This window comes from Ammospiza nelsoni, chromosome 14, assembly GCF_027579445.1.
Source record: "Ammospiza nelsoni isolate bAmmNel1 chromosome 14, bAmmNel1.pri, whole genome shotgun sequence".
Classification (NCBI taxonomy): Eukaryota; Metazoa; Chordata; class Aves; order Passeriformes; family Passerellidae; genus Ammospiza; species Ammospiza nelsoni.
The window spans coordinates 13064923-13083742 of NC_080646.1; the positions used below are offsets into that span (position 1 = coordinate 13064923).

The 18820-nt window shown below is 38.8% G+C and overlaps 1 protein-coding gene across 1 annotated transcript in view; it reads right to left on the bottom strand.

Moving 5' to 3' along the window:
- PRTG (protogenin) overlaps positions 1–18820 on the bottom strand; it is a 73647-nt gene that overhangs the window by 31393 nt on the left and 23434 nt on the right. Inside the window, exons 3-11 of the mRNA XM_059482446.1 lie at positions 14121–14265; positions 12986–13119; positions 12592–12729; positions 11331–11489; positions 10595–10754; positions 9791–10038; positions 5756–5920; positions 4518–4823; positions 3495–3683 (exon numbers count right to left, since the gene is read on the bottom strand). Coding sequence (XP_059338429.1) covers positions 3495–3683; positions 4518–4823; positions 5756–5920; positions 9791–10038; positions 10595–10754; positions 11331–11489; positions 12592–12729; positions 12986–13119; positions 14121–14265 — 1644 coding nt within the window. The remainder of the gene's footprint in view (positions 1–3494; positions 3684–4517; positions 4824–5755; positions 5921–9790; positions 10039–10594; positions 10755–11330; positions 11490–12591; positions 12730–12985; positions 13120–14120; positions 14266–18820) is intronic.

An 18820-nucleotide genomic window follows, 5' to 3' on the forward strand; every position in this document is an offset into this window, starting at 1 on the left:
GTTGGGGCACAAAAAAATGCCAGTGGGTAATGTAAAACCAGAAGGTTCCCCAACAAACTCTTCCACCAGCAAAACTCACTTCAACTTCTGAACACACATCCTGAACCATTACCTGGTACCAGCAGACTTATCAAGCCTCACAATGAAAGACTTTCTGTGAAGGAAAAATCTCTAAACCAGGAGGAAGAAATGGAGGAATTAAAAATAGAGGCAAAAATGCATGGTATGCAGCCAAGGGTCTGCTCCTGTAGCACATTCAAGTAATAATGGAATTTTACACTGGACTAGGAAATGGCCTGCTATTGAAAAACAAATGCAAAGACCTTTAACACAAACAAATGTCTGCGAAAATGTGGATATTTATTTTGAGAATAAATGATCAAATCATTTAATTCTATTTACATGGTGACTATTATGTAAATAATCCAGTTTAAAAATACAGAGAAGTAACTGGGTAGACCTACACTGAAGAAAGAGAGGTCACATCTCAGAACACAAGGTGGGAACCAACAAGAGACTAAAAATATGCAGCATAATATTCATATTGCTACATTCCATGTTTAATCATTGTCAATTATTTCACACTAACATGGCTGATCCTGCTTTATCTATCATAATTATACTTCCATCAAGAGTCCTCCTGTAGACATTTGCAATCATTTATAGTAGTTATATCAAAGCTACCCACAACCAAGCAATCAGCAGTGCTTGTAATAACAATGCTAATGTTCTCTCTAGTTAGAGACAATCATGAACTCTCATTTTGTGATGCACTCTAATTGCCACAGGGTAAGTGGAATGTCCTCTTTAATACACGTATCTTGCACAACTGGCATTTGTACCAACATCTGCAGAAAGTTCCATGGACAGATGTACTGACATGCTCTAAATGTCACTAGAAGTCTATCTGCAGTTTATTAACTATGCAGAAGAACAGGGCATGTAGGGCAGCTGCAGTCATGACAAAGACATGAAGAGGGAGTGTTTGGAAGCCGTATAAATTCAGTGGCAACAGATAATGCATGAGAAACTGCTCCTTCTTTACTGGGAAGCCCCTAGGACTGTGAGCATATTCTTTCAAATTAGGAATAACCCTTCCTTTTGACCATATTATCCAACATGTGTTACACCAAAAGTCTTAACACACACACCTCTCCCCTTCAAGTTTCACACTTGCAGTATTCTAACTCCTGTAGCTCATAATGAAGACATGTATTTTAAAGACTCTGTCAATAAATCAGGAGTTTAGTGTCCTCAGGAGAGGCAAATGGGTGACAGAACATCAGTGCTCAAAACCTCTGTCCAGTTCATGAAAAATCAGTTTATCATAGTCACAAACCCCAGTGTGGTGGCTTGCCTTGTCACACCTCAATTTGTACCAGGTAGGACCACTTCCTAATAACTAATAGTTTTAATTTTTAAATGAATAAATAAAGAAATGTACTGGTCCAAATCACTTAGATTATTCACGAGAAATAAAAAGATGAACAAATCACCTTCTTAATGTGTGGATGTGGCTACAGTCTCTGTGGATTTATGTACTGCATATAATTCTACCTGCTATAATCACCAGGTGTGCAGCTGCCAGGGGCAGAAGATTGGCTGTGTACTGCTTTCTAAGAAATAATTTGGCATGCACAAGTATTTCAAGGAGGCAGTTTGGCAAAGGCACTATCACTATGAGAAGTCTCTGTGAGCTTTCCAAGCTACAGTGTAAGTAATCATCTTAGCAGTGGAAAATCATGACCTAATCAATTTTCCTGAGCTGAGTCTTTTGTAGCTGTAGTGACGAATGCCTTTTACTATAAATGCTATAAAAAAAAAAAAAAAAAAAGAAAGAAGCCAGCAAAGAAACTTAGGAAAGTTCATATCTGATATATACTATATACTTCAAGTAACCCAATTCATCCCATTAAAAAAACCCCCAAAAACTACTCTTCAGTGAAACCAGTCTGCACCAGCACAAATTATGTAGATAGGAAAAATATAAATTACAGCAATCAGAGTATATGGAATGTATCATGTTTTGGTCACCATATTTAGATACTGAGAATTATGATAAAGAATAAACACTCAACACATCACATGCATCATGACTGAATGGTTAACTCAAGCACATGAATTCTTCCTTCTTGCAACTCAGTCAATTGTGACCATGTAAAAGTTATAATTTCCAAACTCACTTTTTTTCCATTTTCTCATTTGTCTACATGCTTAATATAAAGAAAATCTAACAAAAACAACACAGATAATATACATTTTAATATAATTCTGTAAAATAGTATTTTCATGTAAAGACTATTAGTGGGATGAGAAAATCCATATCATGTAGATCACCTTGTTAATAAGTTTGCACATGTTTGAAATTACAGCTTTTTATTGCATAATAAGAAAAAGATTTATGCACTTCTGTCCCAGGACACACAGACACCACATCCTTTCTGTGCTCTCAGAGGTGCTCTTTTGTCTCTCAACTCTGTTAAACAGTCGGCCACTGCCAGATGCTCTGGCTGGAAATGGTCACAGATGGTCAGTTGTCCAGTTAACAGACCAGAATACTCCTCTCAAATCTCCCCTAAAATTGTATCTCAACTGTATGCAGCAGATGAGAATATTTGAGCATGGTCAGGAAGGCATTTGACCTAGTTAAGACTGCAGGTCAACTTTGATAACTGAGTCAAGATTAATTCTCCACAATACCACCAAGTAAACTATCTCAACACATTTCAAACAGCAAGTGTCAAGTCCTATTTTACTTTTGCTGATTATGTGATAGATTGCATCTTTTGATGAAAGAAACTCTCAGTTTTGCATGTAAACAAAGTACCTTCTACCTTGGGATGATCCCAACACATCTGTGATAATACACATTGCAAGAGCTACAGGAGGAAAGGGAGTCAGGTGATCAGTGGAAGGACTCCAGTGGTACTCAGCAAGGTCTGTGCTCAGTCCTGCAAATATTTACCAGTACTCCTAAAAAATATTAACAGGATTATAACAAGCACAAGAGCTACTTGCTTCTATGTTGAACAAGCAGTGCTTGTCATGCAGTACACCTGTGACAAAGGCTGCAAGTAATACAGAAATAGGCTAAAAATAGCAGAAAAAAAGCTTTAGTGTTTTGTATTAATTGTTCACTGTTCCTAGATCAGGCATAAACACCAAAAATATTAAAAACCTGCATATTATAGTGCATATTAAAAAGACATATAATTTACTTGCAGTATTTACTAACTAAGTTCTGTGTCTTGCGATAAGTAGTTGGGTGTCCTTCCAGCTTATACATGATTTACAAGATCTGGTTATCTAAGTGCTGTGCAACACATACTTTGTGAGAGGATTATTCCCTCAGCAGCCTAACTCAAGATTGCAAAGCTTATTGCTGGGCAAACAGGTGGCCAAACCTAACTCTGCTGCCTTACAGGTCTACTGATTTAAGCTCTCTAAGGTGTCACTATCTTCCAAAACAGTTGGGAAGAATTTTGTACACTCACCCAAACCACTGACAGTATATTCCAGGTCACTGGCATCCAGCAGGATGGGTCCATTCTCCTGCTGCCCCTCCTCCTTGTAGTAGAGTTTGTAGCCCTGCACAGCAGCGGGGTCCTCGGCATCCTGCTGCCACTGCACAGCAATGGTCGTGCAGTTCATGGGCTCCAAACGCAGCTCGGGAGACTTCGGGGCTGGGGTTACAGAAATACAGACAGAAAATAGTTTTGTGGTCCAGAAAAAGCATTTTTTCATGCAAAAATCTGGATGTCTATCAGTCCAAACTTCACTTCAGACTTTGATTCTATCTCATCTGTGTAGTCACGTAAATATTTCTTTCTTATGATATCTGACTCCCTATAACCTAAATCTAACAACTTAATTTAGAAAACAACAGAATAGAAAAAGCTTTTAATTCTGCATCTTAATAAATAAGTAAATAAATTTATGAGGTAGTTCTTTTTAAGCAAAAATGAAAACATTCCAAAGATAATTACAAAGTTCCTTCCTGCTTTAAAGCGAGCCAAAGCAAATATGATTAACAACACCATCACACTTCATCAAGTGTTAATAATTCACTATAGCAGTCAAAACTCAATTAAATCCAAAGCAGAAGGATGTGAACTACAGCTAAAGAATAAAGTTAAAAATTCAAATCTGCATAGTTTTCAAGCTATTTTGTGAAGATGAATGTTCTTCTGCATGATATTACTAAATGATAATAAAATTCAAAGCTCAATTATAACAAATTAGACTTCATGTATCAAGTCAATTTGCATATTCAAAAGATGCACGCAGTACAAACACACATGAAACAACTGAGATCCTTTATTAGAACATTACAACGCTAATGTGCAGCGTTCCAGTTTGTAGAAATGTATTTTACACTGAACAAAATAGCACAGGAAACTCTAGTTCATGTTTGTGAGCTGCTCAGATGCTTTAGTTTCTAGCCTCGTTCTATACAATTTGAATTAAGAAAATTTAGAAATCCAACAAGCCCAAAGCCCGTGCCTGCCGAGCCTTACCTCTGACGCTGGTGGCTTTGGGGGTGCGGTGCGAGGTCCACAGGGACGCCTCTCCCCAGCCCACCCTGGTGGCCGCAGTGATGCGCACCAGGTAGAGGCTGTCGGGCCTCAGCCCCTCCAGCAGGTGCTCGTCAGCGGTGCCCGGCAGCTCCAGCACCTGCACCTTGCTCTCGGTGCTCAGCCTGAAGGACACACGGTACAGCACCACCTGCCCCCTCCGGTACTTGGCAGGGATTGGCAGCCAAGAGATGAGAATGTCTGTAGGGCTCCTGCTCGTCAAACTGATCTCAGGTGCTCTCAAGGGAACTAAAAAGGCAAAGACAAAGCTTTTGAGCTCAGGGAAAAGACAGAAAATTCTTGTCTGATACATTAGACTACAATGAGATGCCAGGAATGTAAAACTAAATAATCCAGCAAGTTCTGTAGAGTCTTAATGATAATTGGACACTTCTCACCTGCTGCATGCAGAACAGCTTAAGCTAACTTTTTTCTGTAAGGCCATTTCTTCTCTTATTGCTGCCAGCAGTACTCAAAGGCAATCAGCACCTGACTGGTGTGACACACTGCCTGTCAGGGTTTGATGCAGCAGCTCCAACCCAGGGCCCAGACAACAACCTGCAGCCGAATACTTGGTGCATGTTTTCTTCCCCTTACCATGTAATGAGGGTCCTGATAAAGTGACCTGCAGACAGCTAGAAATGGCAGTGTTCCATGCTGCCAAAGCTTAACCCTGTCAGAACTTATTAATCAGATCTAATGATCTACACTAAGCAGTGTGTTGTTGCCATGATGTTCAGATTAATTAAATCATTGCACAGAAATAGTCAGGGGGGTCTTTTACAAAATTCTGATTCTACTACAAAAGGCACACAGACACAAAAAAACCAAAACAGCAGGTTAATTTTTTTTAAAAAATCTTTTAAAAAATTGACAGTAGCCTAAATCCTAGGCTAATGTCAAATTCTCATCATGAAAGGAGTTCTCAAAGATCTAGAATAGTTATTGACATGATTTAATGAAATGCCTTTCAGCACAGAAAGAGACTGTGTAACACACAGTGCTGCTCTGCCAGAATGTTATTTTATTCTCATTCCTTTTGTGAGCTGCTGCCTTGCACTGTGGTATCCAGAAGTCTCACTGGTACCAAGAGAAATTCAAGACCCTCAAGAAACTGCTACCACTGGACTGCACAGTTTGACTCAGTGCAGATAAGAACATTCACCAAAATAACTTCTTACCATCTTCAAGGGTGTGCTGAGTGACATGATCTGACATCTGACTGGCTCCCAAAGGCATGTAAGCCACAATATAGAAGGTGTAGTTGCTGGCTGGCTCCAAGTCATCAATGATGTAATGGGTTGTATCATTTCCAATCACCACTTGGTACTCTTCATTATTTAAGCCTGGTATAAAACAAGGGTTAGACAAACAAAAATTGCTGAAAATCCCCATACATCACAGTATCTTGCCTTTAAGATCTCATGAAGTTAATTTCATGTTCTTCCCCAGCCTGCCTCTATTTTTAAAACCCTGTTCAGCAAAAGCTCTTTTATGCACAGGAGTAACTGTGTCTTGCTGCAGTATAGGTTGTGGTGCTTCAGGATTTTCCTCAATAAGGGATGCTGAATGCAACTCTAAACACTATTTAGCATTAGTCACAACAAACTGTGCTCACTGTACAGTAACACAACAGACAAGCTCTAATAGCCTTATCATTCATACCCAGCTTCTAAATCTATTTGTTTAGAGTCAGGGTTTTTTTTTCAAAACCTATTTACAGAGCCTTTCTATAGCAGACTGTGAGGAATGTGAGGGCTCCACTCCATCAAAAACAAAACAAACACCCTCCTGCCCCCCAAAAGAAACAAACAAAAATAATTTATTCAGCAAAAGGATCTCATTTTAGCCCTGAAAGTACTATTACATTTGATTGACACGTTTTTTATTTTAATTTGGAGAAAGGCCAATAAGAACAGACCAGAATAATCTTCAAAAATGTTTGGCTCCTTAGCAAGTTGTTAAAAAATAAAAAAAAAAAGAAAAAAATTGTCAGCAATTCACACTAAAATATGCATAGCAATGCATGCAGCAGTCCTTGTCTTTGCTGGGCTTTATTCCTATAGAGGAAGGCTATAAAGTGGAGCAAGTGTGGTGAAAGCTGCTGTGTTAAGGAACAATTCACACCAAGTGCATGTCAACTTAATCAAAACTCTGTAAGAGCCAGCTCCTCCTCTTCACAACTGAATTTATAAACAAAACCAAAGGCAAATTCCACCATTAAGTTTTCCCACATTTATGAATTAACTTGATAGCATTTTAATTAGACAAGATTACGAGCATCTCACAACAGACTAGTTAATGACTTGTTAATTAGGAATTGCAAGGCACGATTTCTGACCTGCTAAACAAGATCCTTGAGCTCAAATTAAAAGGACTTGTTCTCTCATTGAATGGATTGCTGGGCCTCATGCAGAGGCCCTAATGAAACAGCCATAATAGAGAACAAGGCTGGCCTTCCACCACAATCAGTGTCCCCTTTGTGCCTTTTCTAAATCACTAACAAGGAATTAACACACTCCAACATGCACGCTCATCAGACCCTTATTCTTCTTGCTACTATGACCCCAATTTGAATGTAAAATATTCTGCTAAAAGAAACAAAAAACAAACACACAAAACCCACACCTGTTAGTTTTTTCAACTAGCTTGATTAAAACACTAACTTTTTATATAGGGAAGAGAACCTGAAGTTGTTTCTACAGTGAAACATCAGAATATGTGAGTTGTGAAATGTAACAATAAGTGATGGCATCTTTTGTATTCAAAGCACCTACCACACTGTGATGTCTACAAAAAACCTCTTTAAAACTGCATACAATTCATGCATTATCCAGTTTTTCTTTCCATAAAGTTTATGTAATCATAAACATCAGTACAGCTCAGGAGACTTGGCAAACATTGCTTTCCTTTGGCAATGCTATGTTCTTTCCTCACACTTGCAAAGGAGGTTCCTAACTAAAGGAAGAGAGCAATACATCCATAACTTTTTTGTTTATACATTTATGTTCATAAGAAGCTTCAAGCAATGATAAAACCTAGTCAGGTCAGATGTATCTGAGATAATTTTTAACCTTCATTATGGTCAGAAACAGGTTTGAGGGTGGAATGGGGAAAGACAAGCTGAAAGGAATAACGAAAGCAATACATTAATACATAATATTTACATTAATACATAATTATCTAGAATTCTTAGAGAGTAAATAAGATGTTGACAATGTCAACAGTCTATGTTAGAACCAACCTGGTACAGTGTGAATCTCATAAAAATATTTTCCTTAATATTTAAATTTCATTTCTTTGAATGCAGTTGTTTCTAAATTTACATTACAGGGATGGTTGATGTGATAATTTTTCACAAAGGCATTTTCTAGACTTTCAATAATGCCTCTGATATGAGAGCAAGATCCTCAGAAAGGTTTATAGGCTACCACTCTATCACTTAGAAAGTTGTTATTTTTACAGAATTGCAGTCCACTAGCCTGTCAAGTTCACCAATTTTCTATAAAATAAGACAAAAGCAACTATTAAGTTCTGATGCAAATTTCTGATACTGTGAAATCATGTTACATGCAGATCACCTACATTTTGAATCCCACCACTGTAATTACTCCCCTTTACACAGCCTTCTCCACTCTCCTTGTGTGAATTTTTTCATTAATGTGAAAGGATGCACAACAACATTATATTAAATAAAATAAATACCACAAGTCAGTCAGGAAAGATGAAAAAAATGGGTATTTGAGAAAGTATGTTCAAATAATTCAGAAGTTTCTGTTTGACTGCTTGCTTTTATTTGAAGTTTGTTTTGTTTTTTACACCAAGACAAGCTATAACCTCATTTCACAAAATATAACCTTTGGATAAGCAAGCAAATAAGGCAGGGGCTGCAAAATCATTTTGCAAAAAACTTATTCCAGAAGATACCTCCTTTCCCTACTCTGCAAGATTATTTCCTGCACAAACTTCCCTAAGGACACTTTCCCAGTTTCTTTGAAGTTATCTGGTCTCTGCTCTCCACAATTACCCAGATAAATTATCCAGTGTGACTTTATTCATATTAGCTCTAAGAGGGGATTGTGAGCACAATACCTCAGTGACTGAAAGAGTAGGGGGTAATTTCCCACCCCTCTTGTTCTCATTATCTTTTAAAACTCTTTCCTTCCTTCCTTCCTCCAGACAAAATTCTCCTGTGTCCTGAAATATCCCACTTGCAAAAGCAAATGTGGCTATTCCTGCATCAGCATTAGAGTAATTAAGCTGTCCTTCCTGTCCTCTGCTTAGCAGATGGCAGGCTGGTATTCCACACAGGGCTGAGCATCTGCAGTCCTGTCCTTGAATAAACCACTTACTGAATAGCAGTGGAAACAGAAATCACTCCAAGAAAACAGGGTTGCAATGCACCTCACTGGAAGCCATGCACAAACAATTTTTCAAGTTATTAAGCCATCACCTTCTGCTCTTGAGAAATGGCTGTTTCCTACCACCTTAAATTACCTTAACTCAAAGCAATTACATAATACTAAGGGATTTTAAATTGTCTAGTTACTCATTTTTATTCCAACTACCCATTCCATTCTATACAGGAACTTGTATATCATTTCAGACACTGGGATAAGCCACTCATGGCCATCCAGCATTTGAATAGACTTTTCTCATTGCAGGAGACCAAGGGATGAGAGAAGAGTAGATTTTACCATTTGGCCGATATTCCTTTTAAGAGAAGGTAGTGAAGACAAAGTATCAACTATTCCACTCCAAAATATATGAAAGCCAGTAAAGTCACAAGAATTTGGGGATCTAGACAGAAGAGCATTCTTTGGTGAGAAGTTCAGCTCTGTAAGCCTCCAGGACTCTGCTGTATGCTCTGTTCTTTCCTGCCATGCACACACTGAGAGGAAAGGCAGAAATTCCTGCTGAGGACAGAGGGAAATCCAGAGAGCACTACAGAGGGCCCAGCTTCCAAGGTTCTGTCCTAACTTCAGGATCTGCTCACTGGAGCCATCAGACACAGGTAAGTTGGAAGAACACAGTCCCAAAATGAGATTATGTGGAAAAAGCACTTTTCCCCCTGTTGACTGCAGTATGCATTGATATCCTGGAATGCTCTGATGCAGCCCTGAATATGAGCCATTCACATCTGACAGTCTTTGCAAGGACATTCAAGCTCTTGTCACATTCAAATAATGAGATGGCATTGAAATCAAACTGCTTACCTTCAGCTTTCATGTAATGCACAGAGTATGCAATCACTTTGTCTGAGTTGTAGAGAGGCCTCTCCCAGGCCAGCAGGATTGCTGAGCTGGACATGGTTTCAGCGTGGACGTTGTAAGGAGCACTGGGCCTGTCCTCTGACATCACCACTGTCAGCCTGGCCCTGGACAGAATGGAGCCCTGGCTGTTCTCAGCCATGCACTGGTAAATGGCATCATCTTCAGGAATGATCTGGTTAATCACCAATTTACTGCATCCAAAAGGAGGAAAAAGAGGTGGAAAAGAAGCTCACATCTTGGATAAACTTAGCTACACATAAGTGAAACAGTTATGTTTGCCTCTGTTTCCTAAGTTTAGTATAATTGACTTACATGCCACAAATTCCTCTATTCCAAATGGATGCTCAGCAGTGAAATTTAGCACCCTGAAGCATTCTGCAAAACCTGCCATGTTTCTGTTTGTGCCTGCAAAGCCAGGCACAGTGAAAACAAAACTTCACTGCAAAAAGCTGACCCTTAAGCTTGTCATGGCAGGAATAATAATAATAATAATAATAATAATAATAATAATAATAATAATAATAATAATAATAATAATAATAATAATAATATCAACAATAACAATAATAATAATATTGCCTGGTATAATAAGCCTTACTGATTTTCGGTGTTGATTAATGTGCATCCATCACTACATTTAATGCCCCATTGCAGGTTGACTTGAGTTCTATCTTGATTGTCTACTGCAATGTCATCTTTTGGTAGCACATCACTAGCACAGCTCACCTACAGCAATTGCAATCTTACCTGTTGTACATTTTTATTCTACCATTGGAGTGTATTCTCCTTCCATTTTTCAACCATGAAATTTTGGGGGCAGGATTTCCTTCTGCTTGACAAGCAAAACGAGCAGTACCAGCTCTAGGCCTTGTTAAGCTTTCTGGCCATTCCACAAATGAAGGTGGAGCTACAGATAAGTTACAAGAGGAAAAAATAGTTTAAAAAAATCAAGCCCCTACAAATGCAAAGACAGTCAACAATAATAATAATTGGTTTCCCAAATAAAAACCTCTCTCCTCAAGCCACTCAAACACATATATCCACAAGCAGAAAGCACATTCCTTGTGAACAAAGCACATTTGTTTAAAGATACCCTATCTGCACAGATAATATTTTTGTTCATGCATTTATGGATACAAACAAATCAAACTCCAGAATATGACATACTGTTCTCTCATAAACACATATTACATATTTCTGCTTGGTTACAGGGTTTTTTTCTGTGTTGAAAGCCTGTCTTCCCAGAGCAAACATTGCACCTGGCTATCTCCAAGTGCCAGTTCACAACTCAAATCTGGAGTATCTGACACTTCCCATCTAAGTCAACAGCCAGAAGAACGCAGCCACAGTTGTGTGATCCGCTCAATCTCTGCAGCCTCCCTGCAGTCCCTGGCACACGATGTTTGAGATAAACCATGAGCCCAGCACCCAGCAGGGCTCAGGACAGCCACAGGGCGTTCACACTGCAAGGGAAGGGGCTCACCCAGCACGGTGAGGGTGGCCATGGCCACGGTGAAGTTGCGCGTGCCGGGGATGGTGGCGCGGCAGACGTAGACCCCAGAGTGCTGCACCCGCACGTCCGAGATCAGCAGGTTCCCGTTGCCCAGGACCCGCGTGTGGAACACATCAATGGACTTGTGGTCTGTGGGAGAGAGCAGATCAAGGGGGTTACAAGGCTGTTCATCTAAATAACTGAACTAAATTGGGCTGTCTATGCAGTGATGGTTTGGATTAGAGTATATAAAAGTCAAAAAATGCAAAGGAAATCACAACTGAACTTTCAGAGGTTTCCATTTTGCATTTACTTTGCTCTTCACTAGCTACCTGACCATTCAGATGGCTGGGCCTCACGACTTCTTATGTGGTTTATGTCTGGAATTCACCTCAGTTGAAGTTAGCCTCCCATCTGCCTAGCACTATGATTCAGTTCATCCCTACCAACTACCACATCATCTTTACAAACAGTGATCAACCATCTCCTGAATTACGCTGCAGATAAAACTAACACATTTGAGCACCATGCACTTTCTCCTATTTTCACACCAAATGTTCTATGATTATAATGTGAACTTTTTTCCTACTTGTTTGTCTGTAAAAGCCACTGAATCAACCAGGAAAGATACATTTATTTCTTACACTTTGAGAAATAAAAATGAAGGGAAAATTTTCATGGTTTGCTTCTACACATACAGTCCTGACTTCCAGATTTAGGTACATGTTGGAATGAAAACAGAAAGCAGTTTTCATGAAAAAAATGTGATGCACTGCTCAATGTTATTATTCTTGCTGCATTCCCTCTTCTCCCCTTCCAAGCTGATTGTCCCGGGTTTATCTATTCATAGTCCAAATGGCCCATTAGCACCAGGTGCAAACCACATTCTCACAGGGCTTCTAAGAAGAAGAGTGAAAGGAACACTTAACAGGTCTGTTTCATGGACGCAGCCATCCCAACCTGCCCCCATCCCCAGTTCTACTCCAGTCACCACCCTGCCTGTCCCTGTGCCCGGGGCAGCGCAGACTGACAGCAGAAGCAGGGAGTCCAAAGCTTCAGAAAACCTTGGGGCTTTTTGACAGCAGCACTGAAGCACAGAACTGAAAGTGCTTCACTCATCCTACCTTAACCTGCTAATGGTTACCTACTGCACAAAGCCTCAGAACAGAAACCTAATTGCACAAATCCTTTCTTTCCAGTTTTACTTCCTCTCCACAGGCTGAAGGTGGCATGCTGTAATTTTAAGACCTACCTAACCGGCTCCAGGAGATGATTGGCTTTGGATTCCCTGTGGCTACACACTCCAGTATGACAGTTTGATGAAGAGATGCTGTAATGTTTTGAGGACCAGCTATTATAGATGGCTTGTGAAAAGGCTTCAAGTCTGAGGCTTTGGAGAGATTAAAAAAAAAAGATAAAAAGTGAGCACAGTTGAACAAAAACTCAAATATTAAATAAAAAAGGTTTTTTTGGGGATGTTGATTGGGGAAACTTACATTGAACAATATTTTAGCACAAGATAAAAGCAAGCAAAATTATTTGGACAAGTGGTTCAACTATAGCTTTTTAAGGCTTTTAAGTGTTTTTGCTATACTGTAAGAAAAGGAAGATAGTGCCACTGAAAGGAAATCTCACGTGGTAAATACCTGGAATAACACTCAGCACTGCCTCGGCACTCTTACGTCTATTGGCTGCAGTTGTGGCAACACATCGGTAATTGCCAGCATCCTTCTGCTCAACACCATAGATCTGAAGCACTCCTGTAGGCAGAGCAGTTATCCTGCCACAGAAACCAAAAATAAAAAACATTTAGATAAACATTCAGCCAGTGAACAGGGTCGGGGAATTAACTCCTTGATTTACAAACAGTCATTGCTACACTGACCCGGGAACAGCAGGCTGGAGACTCAAAAACATTCCCAATACATGACTCACCTTCCTGCCTTTCTGAACTACAGGCAAAATTCCCCTCAGCACCACAATGAGAGCAGAGGAATTTACTTTCAACAAGCAGATCTTTCTCACCCCCAGAGTCAACCATCCCAGCCTTCTTTAGCCTGCTACTACATCCATACTGTTCAGGTTGGCTGACTTTTTACAGCAGTTTCTGATATATGGGCATAACTGGTGTACAGTTCCCAGAAACCCACCTAGGGTTTCAGTTTTTAGTTTCTCTTTTTTTCTTCTTTTACATGAAGGGTATCTTAGACACCTTCAAATGGAGTTACAAGTCAAAAAGCACAGGAGTCAGTTCAATGAACACAAACTGGACATGAAAAAGAATCTAGCAGAGAGCAAACTACATTCTTCAAGTTCATCAGTTCATGAGAAGACCCCCTTACATAGAATTTCCCTGGTTTCATGTGTTTTATCTCAATTTTCTGTATATGTAATTCTTTATTGTCCCTCTAAAGAAAACAAGTTCAGCATCAATTCTTCAGTGAAAGCAATCCCACTAGTTCAAGCAACCCCCAGAGCCAAAGCTCACCCATTCCATTCCCCACTGCAATGCCTGCTCCTGAGGATGACTTCATACAAAATTCACCAATAAGAACTCAAAGACCAGTGATTGCTGTGCAGATAACAGAGGGTGACTCTGGCCTGCACTCATAACACCTATTTAAAATTCATTAGCAACATATCTATGACCAGCTATTTCAATAGTTGACATGGAACCTTTTTAATGTATTGGCAATGGAAGTATCCAGATTTTCTTCTTGCAGCAGGACCAAAACGATAGCAAACAATAAAAGACATTCTAAAATGTATAACCCTACATACCTGTCCATGACTAAGGGTAAGGTTGTTCTATTCACTTCCCATGTCACAGTGGCAGGAGGGTTTGCTGTTATTTTACAGGCAAATCGAGCTACTCCACCTTCTTGGACTTCAGTTGAAAGTGGCTGGATCTCAAATGCAGAAATGGCTAAAAACAAGAGAACATCAATTTTAAGCGACTGAAGTGAGAAAAAAATCCTGGTTAAATCAAACTCTAGTTCATAGATCAACTTCTAAAAATACCCAGAAATACTTCACATAGCCCTTTTATTTCTGTATGCAAAGAAAGATGGATCTAACTGCCTTGTCAACTTAGGTCAATAGCCTGTTTTCACTGGTTGAAGTTTTACTTAAAATAACTTTGCTTTAACCTAATTCAGAAAAAAAATGTTTCAATGAAAATAAATATGACACGCTCAAATAGAATTAAGCATACAAATTGACTGGCATGCAGCTGGAAACCATATAAATTATTGGACTAACAAAGTTCAAGTCAATACAACTAATTTGGGACAGCCTTAAAAAATTTGACTGCAATAGCAAATTTCCAAAACAACTTTTGCTTCCTGACTCACTTTAATAGAACAAAGCATTTGCAAAGTTGTACAAGTTCATGTGTGGTAAGAAAAAGAAATCAAAATATAAAAAAAAAATCACAAAATAAGTTTAAGCAAGTGAGAACACTTTTATCCCAACAGTCTGAGCAGTCACAAGCTAATGTCTGATGCACAGAGGACCAATGTTATTTTGAGCATCTACAACTTGAGGAGTTCACAATATTGAGCCAACTGAAGTGGAAGATCAATAGATACTCAGCAGCTAATAGCTAAGAAATTGATCAGTTGTTGGATTTTCTTGCTCAAAATCAAGGGAAAGTAATACAAAACCTGCTAATTAATTGCTTATTTACTGCTATTTACAGAACAACTAACAGAAAAATTCTTCAGAAGCAACTCCTTTTGGCTAAATCAACACAAATAATGTCACACATTTCCACCCCCTATAACTGCAGAGGGAACAATCTCTGTAAACCTAATGGTACTTCTTCTGTTTTTTAAAAAATCAGGTTCCAATTAAATTTCTACTCCTGTATATGGTTGCAATAGATATTAATATTCAAGATCTTAATATTCAAGTTTTGTGTTTAAATAATTTCTCTATTTTACTTGGTTATTAATGGAAAAGGAATCCAAGCTTGTGCTACTTTCTTCTCGTCTTCTTGGTTCTAATTTCTCCCTACACAAATGCATGGATTCAGAATAACATTTCCCTAGTGCCATTCTCAACAGATTTTCTTTCTTAACAGAAAATAAAATGCTTTTCATTCTTCATTTATTTACTGAAACTATGATGCAGCAAATTAGCCAAGTCTGCTCATATTTCAAAACAGACTCTCTAGGAATGTAATAAAAGCATAAATGATAGGAATAATCCAAACCAATGCAATGTGAGTTTCAAAACCATTCTGTAGCACAGCTGCACCACAGCCAGTGGCATTAAAAAGTATCACTGCAACAAAGCAGAAAGGTAATCATAGAGGCTTACTGAAGCAAAGCTCTTTCACAGCTTTCAAAGTTTCATCTCCATTGGAACTATAAATTACCTAGAATTTTCTTATATTGGTACAATTACTTAAAGAGACACAGTGAGACAAATGAAACACAATATGTGTTTTATTTGTGTATATACACAATTTCATTTATGTATATAAAAATAATTATTTACTTCCATGCACTCAGTACATTACAGCTATAGATTAAAGACAGAAGTGACACCCTGCAGAATTACAAAGCAAACTGAGGACAATTAGTATTTCACAGACCACAAAATGCCATCACAAGAGCAGGCAAGAGCAGGTTCTACACTGTATAGATAAAGTCCAGTGAAAGTTGCTAATTGAAGCTGATACGCAAAGAACATTTTTCCACCTGAGCAGGAACAATGTCTTTCCCCTGAAAATTCATCTTTAAAGACAGCAAAAGTCACAACTATGAAGAACTGCTCAAAATCTTTAAAAAAACCTTATTAATGCTACTAAATGGAGATTTTAGAAACAAAATTCTCGCTTACCTCTTATCTAAGTTCCTACATTGTTTATCAGTTTAGCTCAATACTTGCTCCCTCTGTATCTTTCTTTACGTACATCTCAGGTTTCTTCTCGATTCTGACTTTATTTGTTCCAGTAAAATCTGTTTTTACAAGTCTATTGCTGTCTCGTGAAATCTGACCTCTTTGTAACAGGCTTGTTTTCCTGGCAAACACTGATTCCAGCTCAGAACCCAAGAACAAGTCATTAAAACAGCACTGTTAAGAGGCCAGAGCTCTATAAAATGGATAAGAAACAAAGTCTCAAGAGACATACCCTGCTCCCAAAAACAACCCTGCAATGCAATAAATGTAAGTGCCTTTTTATTTGAGTTTTCCTCCACTTCTCCAGTCTATTTAATCATGCTGATCCCAGATTTACAGCCAAAAGAAAATGATTAATGCTGCTCTGGGAAGCTGATGCTCTCACCCTTATTAACTTGCAAGATATCAAACAGAAGCAGAAGACAATAACTAAAAACCGTATTGACTTGTATAAATTCCTGAAATTTATGTGATAGGTGCATGTATTTGCACAGTGACTTCTGAGAATGAAGATCTTTACTGGGCAGAACTGTGTGATTTATGTCACCAATGTTATCTATGCAGAGAGAAATCAGACTTCAGTTCAGGTATGAGTTCCTTCATTTACCATTGAGGCAAATATCCACGGGTTCAAACCCAAGTGATGCTTTCTGTGACACGGTGATGAAGTACTGGAGAACTGCTCCTGATGCATATGGACTGAGGATCCTGGATGGATGCAGGATGGACTATCCTGCATCATGTAAAAACTCTCTATGTACCTAGACAGGTTTACAGATTTAACCATTAAGGTATGAAGAAGTCAAACTTAAGGAACTCATGCACCTTTTGTTTGTTTGTATGCAGCAGCAGACCTTCACTGACTTTAATTAAGGAAAGAAAAAGACCAAGCAAACCAGCAAAAAAGAAGCATAACACACATCCACTTTATTCCCTCCTGAAATGAAGTCCTGAAGCTTGCTGCAACACCAATCCAGTGACCTGCTCCCTTACACACTGCACTTTCTGCTTGCACACATTATGAACTCATTTTCTGAATGAGCTTTCCTAAGACACAAAAGAAATTCCAACAACCAACATGTTGATTACTGTTTCATCACAGCTGACTCTAGCCCAAGACTGGACTGCAACTGTGAAATAAAAAACCTGAAAGAATGAAAGATAAACCCAGAACTGAAACAGTAGCACAGTTTTCAAGTAACCAGAATGCACTAAATTTTGAGAAACTGTACCTGATGGTGAGGCTTTAGTGTTTCTCAAGAGATAATGGCCACTCACAGAGATGAACTGCTCAGGTGGAAAGGACAAAAGTGGATAATGCCATTTATACAAGGCATCTGTTAATGCTATTGAGAATTTCACAGTAGCCCTACCTAACCCTTGAAGTGAAACCAAGAATCTTCGCATTTTTTTTAACTCTCTGGTGAAGAGATTTCATTTGAGAAAAATAAACTTGTATGTTAAAGAGAAGCTATGGCTTTTCCCAAAGAAATAGATTTCAGGGAAACACATGATAACCCTTGTCTTCTTGATCCAGATTTTGTGATGTACTCTCTCTGATACTGTTGAAAAATCCAACAAATACACATGTGTATTGTAATGTAACACCAAAGCCAATTTGCACATATTTTCTTGAAGTTTTGCAGTTTCTCTGGATTGAGAAATGATTGATTCTCTAGGAATGAGGCTTAGAAGAGATTATGAAAGGCATTCTGCCATGCCTCTTGGCTATATAGACACACATTTCCAATGATTTGCTGCTCAAATGGCACACTTTGGTCTGGATCTAGATTTGGAATAAACTTAATTTGAGTATATACTGACAGATGCAGACACTTGGCAAGACTGCAGACACACAGCCCTTCTCCCCATTTCTGAACAAGCATGTGGAGTACACAGAGCTGGGGCTGTCATCAAGTGATACAATGGGTGAATCTTCCCTGAGTTTCCCAAGAAATGCTAGCAAAAATTAAGTTTTTTTGTAGTCAAAGTTCTACTTATTACATACAGTTCAGAGGTCAATGTCACACAAACACAGCAATATGGTTAAAGATTTTCATAACTGTAAGTGAAAAGGCATTACTGTGAAAGGGCATCCTGCATGTGCTACCACAAGCAGAGTGATTTCTTACACTCACCCTCTGAAACTTTAATCAAGTGTTGTTTGACCTAGAATTACTATTTTTAAAATGTGAGGCATAAAAATAAGAGATTTCAGGAGAAAAAGAACCTGACCTGTAAGGAAAGATTAAAAGATCTGGGATCTGATTAGGTCTGGGAAAGGCATCTCAGGAGAGAAGTGATAGTCTTACTGATTAATGAGAGTCATTGCTCCCTGTTTTCCCTAATACTTCTTTGTATATTTGCAAGACCAGAAAAAGCAAGAAGAGGTTTTAGCTCCAGCATGGGAAGTTCAGGTGAGGCTGCTGAATGGAAATGTATTGGCATGGAACGGGCAAACAAGGGAGGCAACTGCATCTGCAAAGACTTTATCTCACTCATTGTCTGCACATCTCCCTCCTCTAATGGCCATTATTTAAGGCAAACAACTGAGCTGAGATGGAGCTGAGCTC